Here is a 20,310-nt window from a genome sequence, read left to right as displayed (position 1 = left end):
TAAACAAACCAATAATTCAGCTCTGTATTTTATTACCAGAGCAGTTTTTTAGACAGCAGTTTTTAAGATGAAGCTGGAATAGAAAACAATACAAACCCAAAATTAAGATTCTTTTCAAACGCACCGGTAAAGGCATGGTCTTGGAGAAGGTTCTGCTTACACAGGCTGTGAGAATAACCAGGGGCCAAAAAAAACATCGAGGGAGAAAGTTGAAAGATCAATTTTCATCAGAATTACAACAAGGCTACACTCCAGCCAGTGATCAATACTGTGCTGATTAGCGTCCCACACTCATATTAACAGGAGCGGAGAGCCAAACCTTTTCCTAACCACTCGCCTGGAAGGTCCAGCCCTTGCCAAATTAATCAGCTTTAGGTTTTTGTTTTTGGACCACTGTACATTTTTTTGCAGTGTAAGTGGAAAAGTGGAAAGCGCAGATGCATAAGGTTTATGAATAAGGCCGTCAAGTACAGTATATATATATATATATATATATATATATATATATATATATATATATATATATATATATATATATATATATCAGATCATAATTTTAATCATACATTAACGTTTCCTTTTGTCTGATTTCTGAATCCAGAAAACTTTAGGTCAAATGACTGGTCATAACTTTGTTAATCATTTCTGGTTAAAACTTACGTATATATTTGTGTCATACATACAAATATACTTGAACCGATTTCCTCAAGGGCTCTTTAGATACAATAAAAATATTTCTAAATGTAAAAAATACAAATATATGTATTTTTCGTTGAAAATAAACTATAAAACAGGATTTTCTTTAGGAAATATTACTCTAGTGCTGGTAAATGTATCAGCATACCTATACAATGTGATGCGTATCGTGTTCTGTGGAAATGTCTTCGAGAATTGTGATAAACCCTTTTTTTTTTTTGTTACATCGTCCACTCTTAATTATTGATGGTAGTTGGTGCAAATGGAGTGGGGGGGGGTTCCTAATTTGCATATTCATCCAGTCTGGGCTTCTTGTAAATGTGTGAGGTAGTCTGTGATAGTTTGTGTTGTCTAGTAATGCTTTATGAACTCAACGTAAAAAATAAAATTAAATAAATAAATAAATAAATAAATAAAAATATAATAATAATAATAATAATAATAATAATAATAATAATAGACAAAAATTCCTATGTAATTATAAAAGTTTCTATGTATTATCTATGTATTATCTAGATAGATAGATAGATAGATAGATAGATAGATAGATAGATAGATAGATAAAATTATTTTTTTTTAACATGACAGGTGTCAAAATTCAATTAGCAAAAACAAGAAGTGTATTGATTGAGATGAATGATAACGGGGCATTTTGGGGGAAGGGTATGAGATATAAGTCTGTGGTGGTGGTTGGAGGGGGGGGGGTATTTGCTATTGGTTGGTGTCACTGAGAGTGTGAACAAGCTGTGGGCCCAGAGCCAGCATTTGGGCTGGAGCTCATTATCATTCAGCCTGGGCCAACACGCACAAAACCACGGAGCTGAGCTCAGGGGGTGAGGGATCTCTCTCCGGTGGGACTGTGTGTAATCTCCTGTCACACCAGCTGGGCCCATATTGATGAGAATATTAAAGCTGTGTAGACCTAGCTCCTCTCTGATATGTTCCATTAAGCAGTAGCAGATACTAATAAAAGTATATGGGCCTGCCAGAGAGAAAAACCATGAAAAAATACATAGCTTTGTTTAGAAATTTCATGGCTGATAACAATTAGGAGGGAAAGGGACGATGAAAAACCTGCTGCATACTGCAAGCAACAGCAGAGATCAATCTCTGGTATGAAGGAAGGAGGGAGGGAGGGAAGGAGGGAAAGGGAGAGAGAGAGGAAGGGAGGGGGATGCTGGATAAGACGGGGGGGAAAAAATTAATTCCAATTTTTGTATGAGGATACAGAGGCTGGCTGAACCCCAAATGCAGGGGCAAAATGGCATTATGGCATTGTGTAGATTCATCTGCATAAGTTAACAAAAATGAAGAGAGCAAGAACTCCCATGATACCGATCATCATGGTTGATGTGGCATCCTTTCCTCTTTCCCTTTCCTCTCTCTACCACAGTGCTTGCTTCCCTGGGCATTGGCGAGGCTCCCAAGGGACCTATGGCAGTCAGGACCTTTTGGATTAATTGGAATAAACACTGGTGTTGACTCATTCGGCACTTTAAAAAAGATGAAACAACTGCCCTCACTCACACCTGTTCTCCCGTTGTGACGCACGTGCTTGCTCCGACACCACCGTCATCCACCGAACCGCCCTTCTTTCTCTCTCTCTCTTTCACTCCCTCCCTCTTTTTTTTTTCGCCTACCTACCAGCAGTATAGGGCTATAAAAACGGCGATGGCGCAACTAAAGCAAGTTGATAAATATAATATACGAATATAGTCATGAAGCTGCTGCAATGTGGTTTGTGTACATGTTGAGGCTTATATGAGCTGGTGGGGGGGGGGGTGGGGTACGGGGGGGGGGGGGGGGGCATGTTGCAACAAAAGACAAATGAGAGGAGGGAAAAGGGACAAAACAGACATAAATATAAAATATGGAGAACAAAGAAAGGGGGAGACGAAGGGGAGGTGCAAGTGTAAATACCAAAAAAAAAGAAGAAAAAAAAAAAAGAACGCCATTCAGATTTATCTATGCCTCGCTATCTGTATGATGCTCTCACCTTTATTATTAATAAGACTCTATTAATAAGAAAGTCAAATAGGAGCCAACTGGAAGGAGGACAAGAATTTCGCATTACAACCGGCATTGTTCTGTACTTCTTGCTCTCAGCCTCCCTCGATCCAGGATAAATAGATCCCTAAGGGAGACTTCAGATTAATATTTCCCTTTCTCTGCCTCTCTTTGTGTATCGTTGTTTTTTTTGTTTTTTTTAATTAAGCGAGATGGTGTGTTGAATTAATTTTCGGGGGGTACCTGCGACAATGCTGGCCAGTTGCTGCGTCCGGCTGATGGGATACAGGCTGCGTGCCTGCACGATGGCCGCCGCGATTTTCTTGGCGTGTTGCTCCTCCCCGTACGCAGCCAGCACACACGCAAGCGCCCGCTGATCTAAAGCGCTGACGGCGTCAGCCGCGCAGGGCATGCCGGGGTACCTACGCACAAACAGGAGCCCAATTAAGCCACTTGACGTCACGAGTTCCTCGCCGACAGGAGCAAAGGCTGATGGCTCTTCGACAACAGCGCAAAGAAAGAAAGAAAGAAAGAAGAAGAAGAAAAAAAAAAAACACCTCCCTCACTCCCTCCTCCTCTTTTCTTCCCCTTCCCACTCTGGGAGATGTGGGCTCAAGATCTATAAAAAGAGCATGTGTGTGTATGTGTGTGCGTGAGAGAGAAAGGAAAGAAGAGGTGGTAGATAGCAAATATATGGATCTCAACCCCAATGTCTAAAATAATCCCACAATTCATTTGTCTTTGAGCTATGAATGATGGAGTTCTCCATGAAAGGCACCTACATCTCCAAACTGTGGGAAACAAGTGAAGGAAGAGAGAGAGAGAGAGAGAGAGAGAGAGAGAGAGCATATATCCACATCATTAAAATAAAATGCCAAGTCTTTACCAAAAAAAGAAATTAACAACCAAACGAAGGCTCGCTCTCAGGCTCCGCCCCTTTCGCTCACATCATTCACCATTACAGAGATAATCGATGCATTTTAAAGCATTTCACAAGGGGGTGAAAAAGAGACCCCTAATGCAATCTAATGTAATAATTTCACCTGCAGAGTGAACAGGGAAGCAAATCTGAAATCAGAGGTAACGGCACTGGGAACTGAATTTGCTTCATTGAACTAAACGAGCAAACGCTTTGTGAATCTTTGGCATGACGTAACACCGGCAGCTATGCATGGAACCAGAGTGTATGACTTGAAGGCACACCAAAATTATGTAAACTATGTGCTCATAAGTGGCGCATTACAGTAGGTGAGCATGTGGGCGAGCTAAAAACGGTAAACACAACCTTTTTTTTTTTCCCCCTGCACGTTTTTGGCGAGAATGCTTAACGTACCTCTCCGAACTCCACTAATCCTATATATAGATGTTGAATGTCCACTGCAAAATGCTCATCCTCTACAGACGTCCCTTGAGGGGGGAAGCCAGTCACACAATACTCTTCTGTAATTGGCAGGGGGGCCTTGAGATGTAGGCACCGCCTTGGCCTTTTCGCTATCAAAAACCAATCATGATTCTTCTTTCCCAGAACACGAGGACATCTACGGTGGCTTTAGTGGTGATGTGTTTTTTTTTATTTTTTATTTTTTACTTACGTGGGCACAATACATAGCGGTGGAAGCATTACTCAGACGTGAAGGGAAAAGAGCATAAACCGCCTTTTCTTCCCTTTCAAGGTCAGTGGGAGTTGAATGAGTGCATCACGTGGCCTTAAAGTTTAGTTGCTGTTGGTAGTGTTGGGCGATGAGAAGAGAAGGATTAGCATTTACAGACTCTGTGGGCTGGGTTTCACTCAACCTGCCTCAAAACTTTTCTTCTCTCTCGCTCTCTTTCTCTCTCGCTGTCTTTGTATCTCTCTATCTCCCTGTCTTTCTCTCACTCTCTCCACTCCATCTTGCCCCAAGAATAATTCAAGACTCAGTCATAGTGGGTGTTTTATCCAGTTCATTACCATGCGGCAAACTTCTCTGCAAAGTTGTGTCCATTTTTCAAAATGACGAGGGGGAGATTAAATGGGTAGATAATGGGGGGGGGGGATAGATTTTCATTCTGGCATGTAAAAGAACCCACATGTAAACAAAGCAAATGGCTGCTATTAGCAATGGCAAACGGTTTTACTTTGCAGATTTTAGCTGGTTTAACATTGTCTATGCATGGAGACAGAGCGTGGTGCTTTGAGCTGGCGCATTTTCACACAGTCACATTTTTCACCAAATTATGTAAAATGATATGCTCATAGGAGGTAATTTTAGATTGTGTACTTGGGAAAAACTTGTTGCTCATCAAGTTGACTTATATCCTATTCTTCTGGCTTCTCTTCATGTTTGCATAAACAGTTTTTTTCTCAGGACTGGAGCTTGAGAATGTCGGGATCATTTTTTTTTTTGTAAGGGTGTTATCTCTCCATTAGAGAAAGCTTCCAGCGTGTGGGTGGCTGATTCATCTTGAAACAGCCTTACAGCTTAAATGAGGGGAGATTACCATCATACTCACACACCTACTCGCCCACACTCTAGCTTGTAAATACCCATTTCACACTCTCTCGCTTTCTCTTTCTCCCAGCATCCCTATCTTTCCCGTCTTCCTCCTATCCCGTTTCTTATGTACTCGAGGGGATGCCCTTAAAGCGAATGGCTTAGCAATGTCTCTCATGCATGGTTTAACAGGTATTTCTATCTAGTCCTGAATCCTTGTGCTATCCTGTTATTAAGAACAGCTGCCAAACTCACGAGGACTCCAGAGTCCTGTGTTCCTAAGTACGTCTCTCTGGAGTACTTAGTCATCTATGTATCACATCAAAATTTAATTAGTTAATTCCTTCCTGTGCAAAATTTTTTGCTGATTTGAGGCAGGAGTAAACAGATGTAGGCAAAAGTAGAAAATATACAGAAGTAATGATCTTGCACTGTATGTAATCGGATGAAAAACTTTCCCTTTCGATAAAGTTCAATTAAATTCTTTGCAGTATTCTTATAATAATTATTAAGGGTTTCTAAAGGGTCAGTTGAATGGTCAGAAGTTCTTCAAAGGGTTCGACTCGGAAACCTTGGATACTCTGCTGTAAGGTTTCATATATACATTCAACAGGTAAGATTTCCCTCAGAACCCTTTGGAACCTAGAACCCAGAAAAACTGTTCTCAATAACAGGAAAGACGCCAGATGTAGGAACTGTAACAGGAAAAGCACATAAACTAAAATAAAACACTGCTAGTCAGAAATGTAGAAATATGGAATATATATATATATATATATATATATATATATATATATAAATAAAGCACCTGTCTCCATCCATTCTCATGTCCAGTGGTCCATCCTTCCTGAGAGAAAAGCCCCTCTCTGCCATGTCCATCTGCATTGATGAGCAGCCAGCATCCAACAAGGCAGCATCCACACTTCTGTTTCCCAGTCCAAGCCCGACGAGCAGGTCCTTTAATTCACTGAAACGCCCAAGAACAGGCTTGACCTGGCCCCTTCAAAGAGAAAATAACAAAATGAGTCAAAGATCTCTTGAATGTGCTCAATGACCTGCTAGATCCCCAGCCAATGGTTTTAATAGGAGCCACTCCCCTAAAACTCTTCTATGGACTTTTTTGTGGGCACCCAGAATTGTGCAAGAGCCGCTGGCAAGTCATCAGTTTGCACTCTGTTGGATCTATCCCCAAGCTTTTGACTCAATGAAACCATGGCATTCTTACTCATCACAAAGATCCTTCAGTGTGGTTTCATGGAGGCGAAAAGAGTCACCTCAGGCAACAACTTGGCCCTCTCTCTTAACACCATACACCACATCACTGAGACCAGTGAACTAAACAAGTTCTACCACTTGTATGTTGATGATATCCAACTTCACCTGTCCTTCCCACCTCAGAACTCCACAGTATGCCTTAGTCTAGCCACACATTGCTGAGAAAAAGCACTTCAAATTTCTTTATTTCTTACAAAGATGGCCGGCTAGACCAACCAGTACTGTAGCTCATGAAAAAGTCTCAGTCACAACATAGTTCAGAGGATATCAATTAAGGCCATGTTAACCAGCTACCTAATGCTCTCACAAAAACATATGGAAGATCCTTTTGATTTGGAGTAACTTTCCTTGTCCAGACACTCAACATTTCAGGACTGGTTGAACAAGGGAATTGCACTGCTAAATTTGACAAATGATCCAAGATGCAACAGTGGATCTGAGCAAAATGTGCAAGTTATGGTCTTCTTCATCTTAATGACTTCTAGTCCTTATCAAAATCTTAATCAAAATTCCCTAAAAGAGTTAGGACCATAGCTCCACAATGGTGAAATAACTTGTCCAGCTTTTGCATGTTTGCTCTGCAGATTCTCTCCCAAACCTGAAATGACTGAAGACTCAGCTCTTTCAAAATTGCTTATATATTGATGTAGAAGCACCCTCTGCAGCTGGTCTTGTGTTCGTCTGTCCTCTTTTTATTCTTTGAGGGGACTGCTAACCTGAGTTCCTCGCTGTTATGCATATTATACTTTTATTTCTGTTATTACGGATCTCTGCACTAAATTCAGGGGAAACTCTCGCCTCCTGCTGCCTGCAGTCTCATGGAGTCAGGATGGAAATCAAACTGTGACAAGTGTGCTTCTGCTATAGTGTGGAGATGGTTACCCAGTTGCTAAGGTCTTAGTGGGCGTCTGACTACTGCAGTTCATAAACTATGGAGAGAGAGAGAGAGAGAGATACCAAACCAAATAAAACCAAATAATATGCATCCCACAGGGAAGGTAACATTCCATTTGTTTATCACCTTGGAGACACTGAGAAAAAGAGAGATGGGGTGGGGAAAGAGAACTGCTGCAGCATCCAAGTTAATTCGGCACACGCCAACACGCAGTCAGATTATCCATCAATGCATGTATACACTTTAACATGAATGTTGCCAGAAATGCTTTCATTTTTGAAGCAGGTGTATAAATTAGAAGGCATCTTTAATTATTCAGACTGTTATGGTGCAAATTTCTTCTGCTTACTTCCTTGTGAACTTCCAGCAGGTTGATTAAGAAATATCCTCCAGCGAGTGGTCCGAGTCTCGCCGTCTAAGACACAATATTCGCTGCATTGTGATTTCTCCTCCTCTTTCTCTGTCACTCCCTTTTGCCAAAGCCCTGCCCGACTGATGAGGAGCCATACATTTTTCATGTGACCTTTTGTAGGTTGGTGTGCAAATGAAGCATGACCCAGGTAAGCAGCTACAGGTCACATAAATTAGCAAAGCAGGACAAGCAGAAGAAGAATCTATATACAAAACTAGTCATGGGGCAGGAATGATGTCTTACCTTAAGGCCAATATGTTTTTATATTGTTATATATGTTTTTTGTTTTTATGCTCCCCATCACATACAAACATCAGGAGATCCTCTGCCTTCTTGCCAAACGTTCGACCATAACGCAGGGAAAAAGTGGAAATTGTCAGAGGAAAGAAACCTGCTCCCTGTTCTACATGAGCAAAAGTCCTCTTTCTCTCCCACACACTTTATCTGGGGGCTCTACCCATCAGGCCATACAGCGCCTGTGCCCACGAGCCAGCTTGAAAGATCAAGGGCAAACTACACCCACAGCCAGGGCTTCCCTCGCTCCTCTCTCCCACCATTTCTCTCATTAATTTGTCAGAGAATCTATAGCGAGGCATTTTCCTGCTCGCCCACACACGCTCACGACGGGACCCACCATGGATCAGTGGGTTTGGAGAGATAGAAAACAAGTGTTTGGGCAGCCACCTCTACCCTTTTCAGTGACAATACACAGACAATTTAAAGCCTCAGAGGTGCCAAGCTTCTCCCTGCATCTTAAGCCGCAGATCTGATAGCTTTAATGGCTTTTTCTTCACCAGGTTTTTATCTCTTTGAGTAAAACAAAGCCACAAGTGGTCACAAAATAAGAGGCTAGGCTAGGCTTAGACGTTACTTTCAGTGACGAGGGTTATGAGATTATCATGATACAGTTTTTAGGATTTCCACCAAGACCTGAGGTCGAAGCAAAAAGACTCCCAAGGTTCTAACCTCTATTAGATAGATAGCTTCTGGTGTCTGGGAAAATTCTCAAATGATGTGGAGTGGGTAATCACTTCAGCATGACACAACAGAAGACCAGTAGCGGTTTTCTTGAAGCCTACTAGAACTTTGAACTTTGATAATAATAGATTGAAAATGTCAGTGAGCAATGGAACCTTTACAAATGCTTTGCTTGAACGATTTATTGGAAAACGGACGCATTGTGGCATGCCTTCAGACAGACCACTTCAAACGGCTCAAACAAAAAAGAAATAAATTTAAAAGATTTCCATTTCTTAATACAAATTGGTAATCACCCAAACACCTGTAGTGCCCCATCTGAAGCACAAAGCACAGACTGGTACTTTAGGTGTTTTTGATCATAGATATGTAAACTCTGAAGCCTCAGTGGACAAAGCCAGGCACGTCAGTAGTGCTGCAATCTAAAAACAGTCAACTTTTCAATTTGAGCACATTGTCTTTGTTTGACAGAGCGTTATGATGTTCTCCTCAAAAACACATCTGTGCAATACATAAGAACTGATAGTGGATTTGCAACTAAATGCAGAAGGGTTTTCATGACGCCGAGATGTATATTAACGATCAATAATAGCTACGGTTAGTTTGAAGCCATGTTTGTCAAATTAGCCATAGTTTGTTTAGTTGTTTTTCTTCACAATTTCTCTATAAGAAAATACTTGTCCTGGAATCTCTAATCTGTGTCATTCGTCTTATTATTATTATTATATAGTAATATTAAAATAATAACTAATATTTAAATGTTAGGCTCACTCACTGTATATATTTCTATGAATATAAATAATAATATTTAATACAAGCCATGCAGAAATTTGTGCTGTCTGTAACAAAGTTCATTTTAGGAAAACTATTTCTACATAACGCATGTCACGGCAGATTTGATCCCACATCTGTCCATTAACAGTACTCTGAAGTCAAACCAGGAAATATAACAAACCTTGCAGTATAACTATACACTAAAGCACTCAGACCTAATATCTATATATTTAAGCACCATTCAGACCTAATATCTATATACACTATATTGCCAAAAGTATTCGCTCACCTGCCTTGACTCGCATATGAACTTAAGTGACACCCCATTCCTAATCCATAGGGTTCAATATGACGTCGGTCCACCCTTTGCAGCTATAACAGCTTCAACTCTTCTGGGAAGGCTGTCCACAAGGTTTAGGAGTGTGTTAATGGGAATTTTTGACCATTCTTCCAGAAGCGCATTTGTGAGGTCACACACTGATGTTGGACGAGAAGGCCTGGCTCTCAGTCTCCGCTCTAATTCATCCCAAAGGTGTTCTATCGGGTTGAGGTCAGGACTCTGTGCAGGCCAGTCAAGTTCCTCCACACCAGACTCTGTCATCCATGTCTTTATGGACCTCGCTTTGTGCACTGGTGCACAGTCATGTTGGAAGAGGAAGGGGCCAGCTCCAAACTGTTCCCACAAAGTTGGGAGCATGGAATTGTCCAAAATGTCTTGGTATGCTGAAGCATTCAGAGTTCCTTTCACTGGAACTAAGGGGCCAAGCCCAGCTCCTGAAAAACAACCCCACACCATAATCCCCCCTCCACCAAACTTTACACTTGGCACAATACAGTCAGACAAGTACCGTTCTCCTGGCAACCGACAAACCCAGACTCGTCCATCAGATTGCCAGATGGAGAAGCGCGATTCGTCACTCCAGAGAACGCGTCTCCACTGCTCTAGAGTCCAGTGGCGGCGTGCTTTACACCACTGCATCCGAAGCTTTGCATTGCACTTGGTGATGTATGGCTTGGATGCAGCTGTTCGGCCATGGAAACCCATTCCATGAAGCTCTCTGCGCACTGTTCTTGAGCTAATCTGAAGGCCACATGAAGTTTGGAGGTCTGTAGCGATTGACTCTGCAGAAAGTTGGCGACCTCTTCGCACTATGCGCCTCAGCATCCTCTGACCCCGCTCCGTCAGTTTACGTGGCCTACCACTTTGTGGCTGAGTTGCTGTCGTTCCCAAACACTTCCACGTTCTTATAATACAGCTGACAGTTGACTGTGGAATATTTAGGAGCGAGGAAATTTCACGACTGGATTTGTTGCACAGGTGGCATCCTATCACAGTTCCACGCTGGAATTCACCGAGCTCCTGAGAGCGACCCATTCTTTCACAAATGTTTGTAAAAACAGTCTGCATGCCTAGGTGCTTGATTTTATACACCTGTGGCCATGGAAGTGATTGGAACACCTGATTCTGATTATTTGGATGGGTGAGCGAATACTTTTGGCAATATAGTGTATTTAAGCACCATTCAGACCTAATATCTATATATTAAAGCACCATTCAGACCTAATATCTATATATTAAAGCACCATTCAGACCTAATATCTATATATTAAAGCACCATTCAGACATAATATCTATATATTAAAGCACCATTCAGACCTAATATCTATATATTAAAGCAGTATTCGACCAAATATCTGTATATTAAAGCACCATTCAGACCTAATATCTATATATTAAAGCACTATTCGACCAAATATCTGTATATTAAAGCACCATTCAGACCTAATATCTATATATTAAAGCACTATTCAGACCTAATATCTATATATTAAAGCACTATTCGACCAAATATCTGTATATTAAAGCACCATTCAGACCTAATATCTATATATTAAAGCACCATTCAGACCTAATATCTGTATATTAAAGCACTATTCAGACCTAATATCTATATATTAAAGCACCATTCAGACCTAATATCTGTATATTAAAGCACTATTCAGACCTAATATCTATATATTAAAGCACCATTCAGACCTAATATCTGTATATTAAAGCACTATTCAGACCTAATATCTATATATTAAAGCACTATTCAGACCTAATATCTATATATTAAAGCACTATTCAGACCTAATATCTATATATTAAAGCACTATTCGACCAAATATCTGTATATTAAAGCACCATTCAGACCTAATATCTGTATATTAAAGTACTATTCAGACCTAATATCTGTATATTAAAGCACTATTCAGACCTAATATCTGTATATTAAAGCACTATTCAGACCTAATATCTGTATATTAAAGCACTATTCAGACCGAATATCTATATATTAAAGCACTATTCGACCAAATATCTGTATATTAAAGCACCATTCAGACCTAATATCTATATATTAAAGTACTATTCAGACCTAATATCTATATATTAAAGCACTATTCAGACCTAATATCTATATATTAAAGCACTATTCAGACCTAATATCTATATATTAAAGCACTATTCGACCAAATATCTGTATATTAAAGCACCATTCAGACCTAATATCTGTATATTAAAGCACTATTCAGACCTAATATCTGTATATTAAAGCACCATTCAGACCTAATATCTATATATTAAAGCACTATTCGACCAAATATCTGTATATTAAAGCACCATTCAGACCTAATATCTATATATTAAAGCACTATTCGACCAAATATCTGTATATTAAAGCACCATTCAGACCTAATATCTATATATTAAAGCACTATTCGACCAAATATCTGTATATTAAAGCACCATTCAGACCTAATATCTGTATATTAAAGCACTATTCAGACCTAATATCTGTATATTAAAGCACTATTCAGACCTAATATCTGTATATTAAAGCACTATTCAGACCTAATATCTATATATTAAAGCACTATTCAGACCTAATATCTATATATTAAAGCACTATTCAGACCTAATATCTATATATTAAAGCACCATTCAGACCTAATATCTGTATATTAAAGCACTATTCAGACCTAATATCTATATATTAAAGCACTATTCAGACCTAATATCTATATATTAAAGCACCATTCAGACCTAATATCTGTATATTAAAGCACTATTCAGACCTAATATCTATATATTAAAGCACCATTCAGACCTAATATCTGTATATTAAAGCACTATTCAGACCTAATATCTATATATTAAAGCACTATTCAGACCTAATATCTATATATTAAAGCACTATTCAGACCTAATATCTATATATTAAAGCACTATTCGACCAAATATCTGTATATTAAAGCACCATTCAGACCTAATATCTATATATTAAAGTACTATTCAGACCTAATATCTATATATTAAAGCACTATTCAGACCTAATATCTGTATATTAAAGCACTATTCAGACCTAATATCTATATATTAAAGCACTATTCAGACCGAATATCTATATATTAAAGCACTATTCGACCAAATATCTGTATATTAAAGTACCATTCAGACCTAATATCTGTATATTAAAGCACCATTCAGACCTAATATCTATATATTAAAGCACTATTCAGACCTAATATCTATATATTAAAGCACCATTCAGACCTAATATCTATATATTAAAGCACTATTCAGACCTAATATCTATATATTAAAGCACTATTCGACCAAATATCTGTATATTAAAGCACCATTCAGACCTAATATCTATATATTAAAGCACTATTCAGACCGAATATCTATATATTAAAGCACTATTCGACCTAATATCTGTATATTAAAGTACCATTCAGACCTAATATCTGTATATTAAAGCACCATTCAGACCTAATATCTATATATTAAAGCACTATTCAGACCTAATATCTATATATTAAAGCACCATTCAGACCTAATATCTATATATTAAAGCACTATTCAGACCTAATATCTATATATTAAAGCACTATTCGACCAAATATCTGTATATTAAAGCACCATTCAGACCTAATATCTATATATTAAAGCACTATTCAGACCTAATATCTATATATTAAAGCACTATTCGACCAAATATCTGTATATTAAAGCACCATTCAGACCTAATATCTATATATTAAAGCACTATTCAGACCTAATATCTATATATTAAAGCACTATTCAGACCTAATATCTATATATTAAAGCACTATTCAGACCTAATATCTATATATTAAAGCACTATTCGACCAAATATCTGTATATTAAAGCACCATTCAGACCTAATATCTATATATTAAAGCACTATTCAGACCTAATATCTATATATTAAAGCACTATTCGACCAAATATCTGTATATTAAAGCACCATTCAGACCTAATATCTATATATTAAAGCACTATTCGACCAAATATCTGTATATTAAAGCACCATTCAGACCTAATATCTATATATTAAAGCACTATTCGACCAAATATCTGTATATTAAAGCAAAATTCAGACCTAATATCTATATATTAAAGCACTATTCGACCAAATATCTGTATATTAAAGCACCATTCAGACCTAATATCTATATATTAAAGCACTATTCGACCAAATATCTGTATATTAAAGCAACATTCAGACCTAATATCTATATATTAAAGCACTATTCAGACCTAATATCTGTATATTAAAGCACTATTCAGACCTAATATCTGTATATTAAAGCACTATTCAGACCTAATATCTATATATTAAAGCACTATTCGACCTAATATCTGTATATTAAAGCACTATTCAGACCTAATATCTATATATTAAAGCACCATTCAGACCTAATATCTGTATATTAAAGCACTATTCAGACCTAATATCTATATATTAAAGCACTATTCAGACCTAATATCTATATATTAAAGCACTATTCGACCTAATATCTGTAAATTAAAGCACTATTCAGACCTAATATCTATATATTAAAGCACCATTCAGACCTAATATCTGTATATTAAAGCACTATTCAGACCTAATATCTATATATTAAAGCACTATTCAGACCTAATATCTATATATTAAAGCACTATTCAGACCTAATATCTGTATATTAAAGCACTATTCAGACCTAATATCTATATATTAAAGCACCATTCAGACCTAATATCTGTATATTAAAGCACTATTCAGACCTAATATCTATATATTAAAGCACCATTCAGACCTAATATCTGTATATTAAAGCACTATTCAGACCTAATATCTGTATATTAAAGCACTATTCAGACCTAATATCTGCATATTAAAGCACTATTCAGACCTAATATCTGCATATTAAAGCACTATTCAGACCTAATATCTATATATTAAAGCACTATTCAGACCTAATATCTATATATTAAAGCACTATTCAGACCTAATATCTATATATTAAAGCACTATTCAGACCTAATATCTATATATTAAAGTACTATTCAGACCTAATATCTATATATTAAAGCACTATTCAGACCTAATATCTATATATTAAAGCACTATTCAGACCTAATATCTATATATTAAAGCACTATTCGACCAAATATCTGTATATTAAAGCACCATTCAGACCTAATATCTATATATTAAAGCACTATTCAGACCTAATATCTATATATTAAAGCACTATTCGACCAAATATCTGTATATTAAAGCACCATTCAGACCTAATATCTATATATTAAAGCACTATTCGACCAAATATCTGTATATTAAAGCACCATTCAGACCTAATATCTATATATTAAAGCACTATTCGACCAAATATCTGTATATTAAAGCACCATTCAGACCTAATATCTATATATTAAAGCACTATTCGACCAAATATCTGTATATTAAAGCACCATTCAGACCTAATATCTATATATTAAAGCACTATTCAGACCTAATATCTGTATATTAAAGCACTATTCAGACCTAATATCTGTATATTAAAGCACTATTCAGACCTAATATCTGTATATTAAAGCACTATTCAGACCTAATATCTGTATATTAAAGCACTATTCAGACCTAATATCTGCATATTAAAGCACTATTCAGACCTAATATCTATATATTAAAGCACTATTCAGACCTAATATCTATATATTAAAGCACTATTCAGACCTAATATCTATATATTAAAGCACTATTCAGACCTAATATCTATATATTAAAGCACTATTCAGACCTAATATCTATATATTAAAGCACCATTCAGACCTAATATCTATATATTAAAGCACCATTCAGACCTAATATCTATATATTAAAGCACCATTCAGACCTAATATCTGTATATTAAAGCACCATTCAGACCTAATATCTATATATTAAAGCACCATTCAGACCTAATATCTGTATATTAAAGTACTATTCAGACCTAATATCTGTATATTAAAGCACCATTCAGACCTAATATCTATATATTAAAGCACTATTCAGACCTAATATCTATATATTAAAGCACCATTCAGACCTAATATCTGTACATTAAAGTACTATTCAGACCTAATATCTATATATTAAAGCACCATTCAGACCTAATATCTGTATATTAAAGCACTATTCAGACCTAATATCTATATATTAAAGCACCATTCAGACCTAATATCTGTATATTAAAGCACCATTCAGACCTAATATCTATATATTAAAGCACTATTCAGACCTAATATCTATATATTAAAGCACTATTCAGACCTAATATCTGTATATTAAAGTACTATTCAGACCTAATATCTATATATTAAAGCACCATTCAGACCGAATATCTATATATTAAAGCACTATTCAGACCTAATATCTATATATTAAAGCACCATTCAGACCTAATATCTGTATATTAAAGTACTATTCAGACCTAATATCTATATATTAAAGCACCATTCAGACCTAATATCTGCATATTAAAGCATCATTCAGACCTAATATCTATATATTAAAGCACTATTCGACCAAATATCTGCATATTAAAGCATCATTCAGACCTAATATCTATATATTAAAGCACTATTCAGACCTAATATCTGTATATTAAAGCACTATTCAGACCTAATATCTGTATATTAAAGCACTATTCAGACCTAATATCTATATATTAAAGCACTATTCAGACCTAATATCTGTATATTAAAGCACCATTCAGACCTAATATCTATATATTAAAGCACTATTCAGACCTAATATCTATATATTAAAGCACTATTCAGACCTAATATCTATATATTAAAGTACTATTCAGACCTAATATCTATATATTAAAGTACTATTCAGACCTAATATCTATATATTAAAGCACTATTCAGACCTAATATCTGTATATTAAAGCACCATTCAGACCTAATATCTATATATTAAAGCACTATTCAGACCTAATATCTATATATTAAAGTACTATTCAGACCTAATATCTATATATTAAAGTACTATTCAGACCTAATATCTATATATTAAAGCACTATTCAGACCTAATATCTGTATATTAAAGCACCATTCAGACCTAATATCTATATATTAAAGTACTATTCAGACCTAATATCTATATATTAAAGCACTATTCAGACCTAATATCTATATATTAAAGCACTATTCAGACCTAATATCTGTATATTAAAGCACTATTCAGACCTAATAACTCTTATTCCGTGTAAACAAAAGAAAAATATTCCACCAGAGGTCTGTTTCAGTGCTCTGAAAGTTGAAAGAAAGATGTTGTGGAGAAATAAATAAATCACATAAAAATCAACTGCCATGCATTGCTCATTTTACATGTGGAAGGAAACCTGTGCAACTGGACGATCAATAACTGAGGAAAAAACACACACACACACACACACACACACACACAGATTAAATTGGAAGAAAAAGAGAATCCCCGGACGGGCATCCTGCCCCATCGGCTTGCACCCGTCTCTAAGCTTTTCCCTCATAAACACTACACATTCACGCTAATGATAAAAGTATCACGCAAGTGGTCATACAACTCAATTACCGTAAACTGATGAACTAGAATTTATTTAATTACTGAATTGAATAAAAAAAAATTGTTCATTAGAGATGAAATTCTGCACTGTACTACGCGAGAGTTATTTTAAAGTAAACTAGAAGAGCAAATAAGTTTGTCCGGCTTAAAAACACTGATCGGAGATGACGGTATCTAAATGTCTGATGACACTGACACAGCTTGTCGTGACACACACTGTCATGGCTGGTAAAGCCTGGTGTTTATGACACATCTATGCGGGCACTATGTCAAATTATATCGTGTGAGATGTTTGATAAATGGCTTGAAGTAATTAATTTGACAATGTGAGAGGCCACTGAAACGTGCACATATGCATGCGTGGACACACACACACCATCATATGATAACAGTCAGCAGTCATAAAACCCAGAATTTCTCACTGTCCTAGTGACCATGGCAACATGTGACGAGGTAGTGTGATATTTCTTAAATTATTAGTTCAGTATGTCCGATTTATTCAGGTGTGTTTACACATGAACGTGATGCGAAGGATATCTGAAATCACAGAATTATGGATAGGATGTCACCACAATATATTCAGCTGCAACGTTTAAATCAATGATCACATGCATGCAAACCGTGCACTTTATTAGGAATACCTGTATAAGACAGTTTTATGTCCGGTGTCTGTGCTCATAGTAGCCTCAGATCCCTGTTCTTGGCTGACAGGAGTGGAACTTGATGTGGTCTTCTGCTGCTCACTTTGGATGTTTTGTTCATGCTGAGATGCTTTCCTGCTCAGCACGGTTGTAAAGAGTGACTATATGAGGTACTATATCCTTCCTGGCAGCTCAAACAAATCTGGCCCACAGAAATTCCACCCACAGTACTGTCACTCACATTTCTTTTAGCTTGTTATTTTTATTTTTATTTTTTTTGCAACCTTCTGTGTAAACTCTAGAGACTATTGTTTGTGAAGTTCCCAGGAGATCAGCAGCTTATGAAATACTCAAACCAGCACATCTGTCCCTCAATATCCACGCACCTATTAAAATCACAGCATTTTCTACCTGACAATTCTGTGATTTTAAGTTGCTGTGGCGCAAAAATACGAGAAGAGCACCTGACTCTGAATACAGAAAACTTCAAAACCTGTTACATTTTCCAAATACAATATAGAAACATGCTGAGATTTGAGTGAATAATATGAAGGTAAATAACAGCATAACAGCCTACATGACTTCCATCATATCCACCCTTAGGGCTGCAACATTGTGATCAGGGATTAAACTGAGATCTAGGGGCTCAGAGAGCCTTCAAAAGCTGAAAGTCGTTCATCTATTTATGTGACATAAAGCAGGGATTGCGGGAGATATTATTAGAATAAGTATTATTTACATTTCCATCCTTTCACGGTTAAAAGTTTTGCCTTCATCCGAGCCGACACTGTAGCTGGCGCGTTGAACTACTACGACTCGCTGCAGAACTTTCCGAGAGTTTTCAGGAGCTTCCTGCCTTCTTATTGAGAAAGTCAGCTCATTGACAGATATACGTGCAGATCCTGCAGCTCTTTATAGATCCAGTTGGGTATCAATGCTTTGCGCAATACCTGGGAATGACAAGAGTGCCTAGCAACCCAGCAGGAGTGGGAGGCAGCATGTCACAACTCACAGTGGTACAGAGAGAGTGGGCAGCACGGCAATGGCCGCTTTTGTCTGCTACCCAAACATCAAAAACACCTGCGAGCCCAAACTCTGACTGAAACTCTCTCCGAATGAGTAAATGACGCACATGTAATCATCGGGAGCAAACCTGCTGGCTTCTAGAGCATGACTTTCACTTCATTCATCCAGAACGCATCTATTATCAACATTAAAACTCGTGCGTCACTGATAGTGCGACAAGCAAAGGTCACTGAAGCCTCTTAAGAATCCTTTCAGCATCTATACTTCTGCGGCTTTCCTACAGTTAAATTGTTTTCTTTTCGTTTTCTCTCTCTCTATCTCGCGCTCAGTGTCAGGTTCACCGCCAGCGTGTCTACAGCCCTGGTAATTCATACGGCCGTCAGAAATATGCAAAGCCCTTGCATAAAAACTTCTTGATTTAAGTGATTCACGTAAGCATGCACGTATCGCCGGAGGACTAGAATACATGTTTGACAGAACATATGCCGATGCATGCACATGTGCTCCAAATAAAGCTTTTTAATTGCTTTAAAGGACCGGTCTATTTATATTTGTGCAACCCACGATGCTGATGTCATTTAAAGAAAAAGGTGCGCTGTAAGAACAGCATGCATCTTGCCTGATTCGATCCCACTCGGTTCTGCCGAGAGAAAATGCAGTGAGTCTTTGCAGACTGAGATCAAGTTGGCTCTCTCTCAGAAACTTTCCACCGGAAAACGTCGCTAGAGTTAAAGGGGCTAATGGTTGCGGTAAATATCAAGGGACCTAGGATCTGGGAGGTTTAGAACCTCTGAGTATGAAACGTCCATTTGAACTGTATGAGCGTCTCAGGAGATCTGGACTGGAAGTCTGTGACATTATTGCAGAATAGTTTCCCACAGCGAAAACTCAAAACAAGAAGCACATGATAAGCAGATTTACAGGGTCCTGTTTGTATGTGTTGTGCTTTTGTGGTTCTTATTTCTGTGCAGTATTCTTAATCGTATTTAACTTTTCTGTAATATCCCAGGTTCGGAGAATTCGACTAAAATTTGTGAATTCCTTGGTTACGGTGACGGAAAAGAAACTTGAACTGAAGAGTCAACAGCTCCCTTTTCTTGTCTGTGCAGTAGTGATAAGTTCGAGGCTTTAGAGAAAACATGCATTTGAAATGAATACAGTAATACCTCACACATCCGCGAGGTTACATTCCAGGACCCA

General features: G+C 37.3%; 1 protein-coding gene across 3 annotated transcripts in view; it reads right to left on the bottom strand.

Annotated features, from left to right (window-relative positions):
• Positions 1–20,310, bottom strand: part of mettl15 (methyltransferase 15, mitochondrial 12S rRNA N4-cytidine) — a 77,707-nt gene that overhangs the window by 8,632 nt on the left and 48,765 nt on the right. For 2 of the 3 annotated variants that reach the window (XM_058382333.1, XM_058382335.1), the window contains 2 exons: positions 5,983–6,174; positions 2,947–3,125 (listed from right to left, as the gene is read on the bottom strand). In XM_058382333.1, the coding sequence (XP_058238316.1) occupies positions 2,947–3,125; positions 5,983–6,174 (371 nt within the window). The remainder of the gene's footprint in view (positions 1–2,946; positions 3,126–5,982; positions 6,175–20,310) is intronic. The other variant, XM_058382334.1, reaches the window with a different exon arrangement.

The sequence above is a fragment of the Hemibagrus wyckioides genome, linkage group LG27 (assembly GCF_019097595.1).
Source record: "Hemibagrus wyckioides isolate EC202008001 linkage group LG27, SWU_Hwy_1.0, whole genome shotgun sequence".
NCBI lineage: Eukaryota > Metazoa > Chordata > Actinopteri > Siluriformes > Bagridae > Hemibagrus > Hemibagrus wyckioides.
This window is presented reverse-complemented; position numbering and strand designations above follow the sequence as displayed.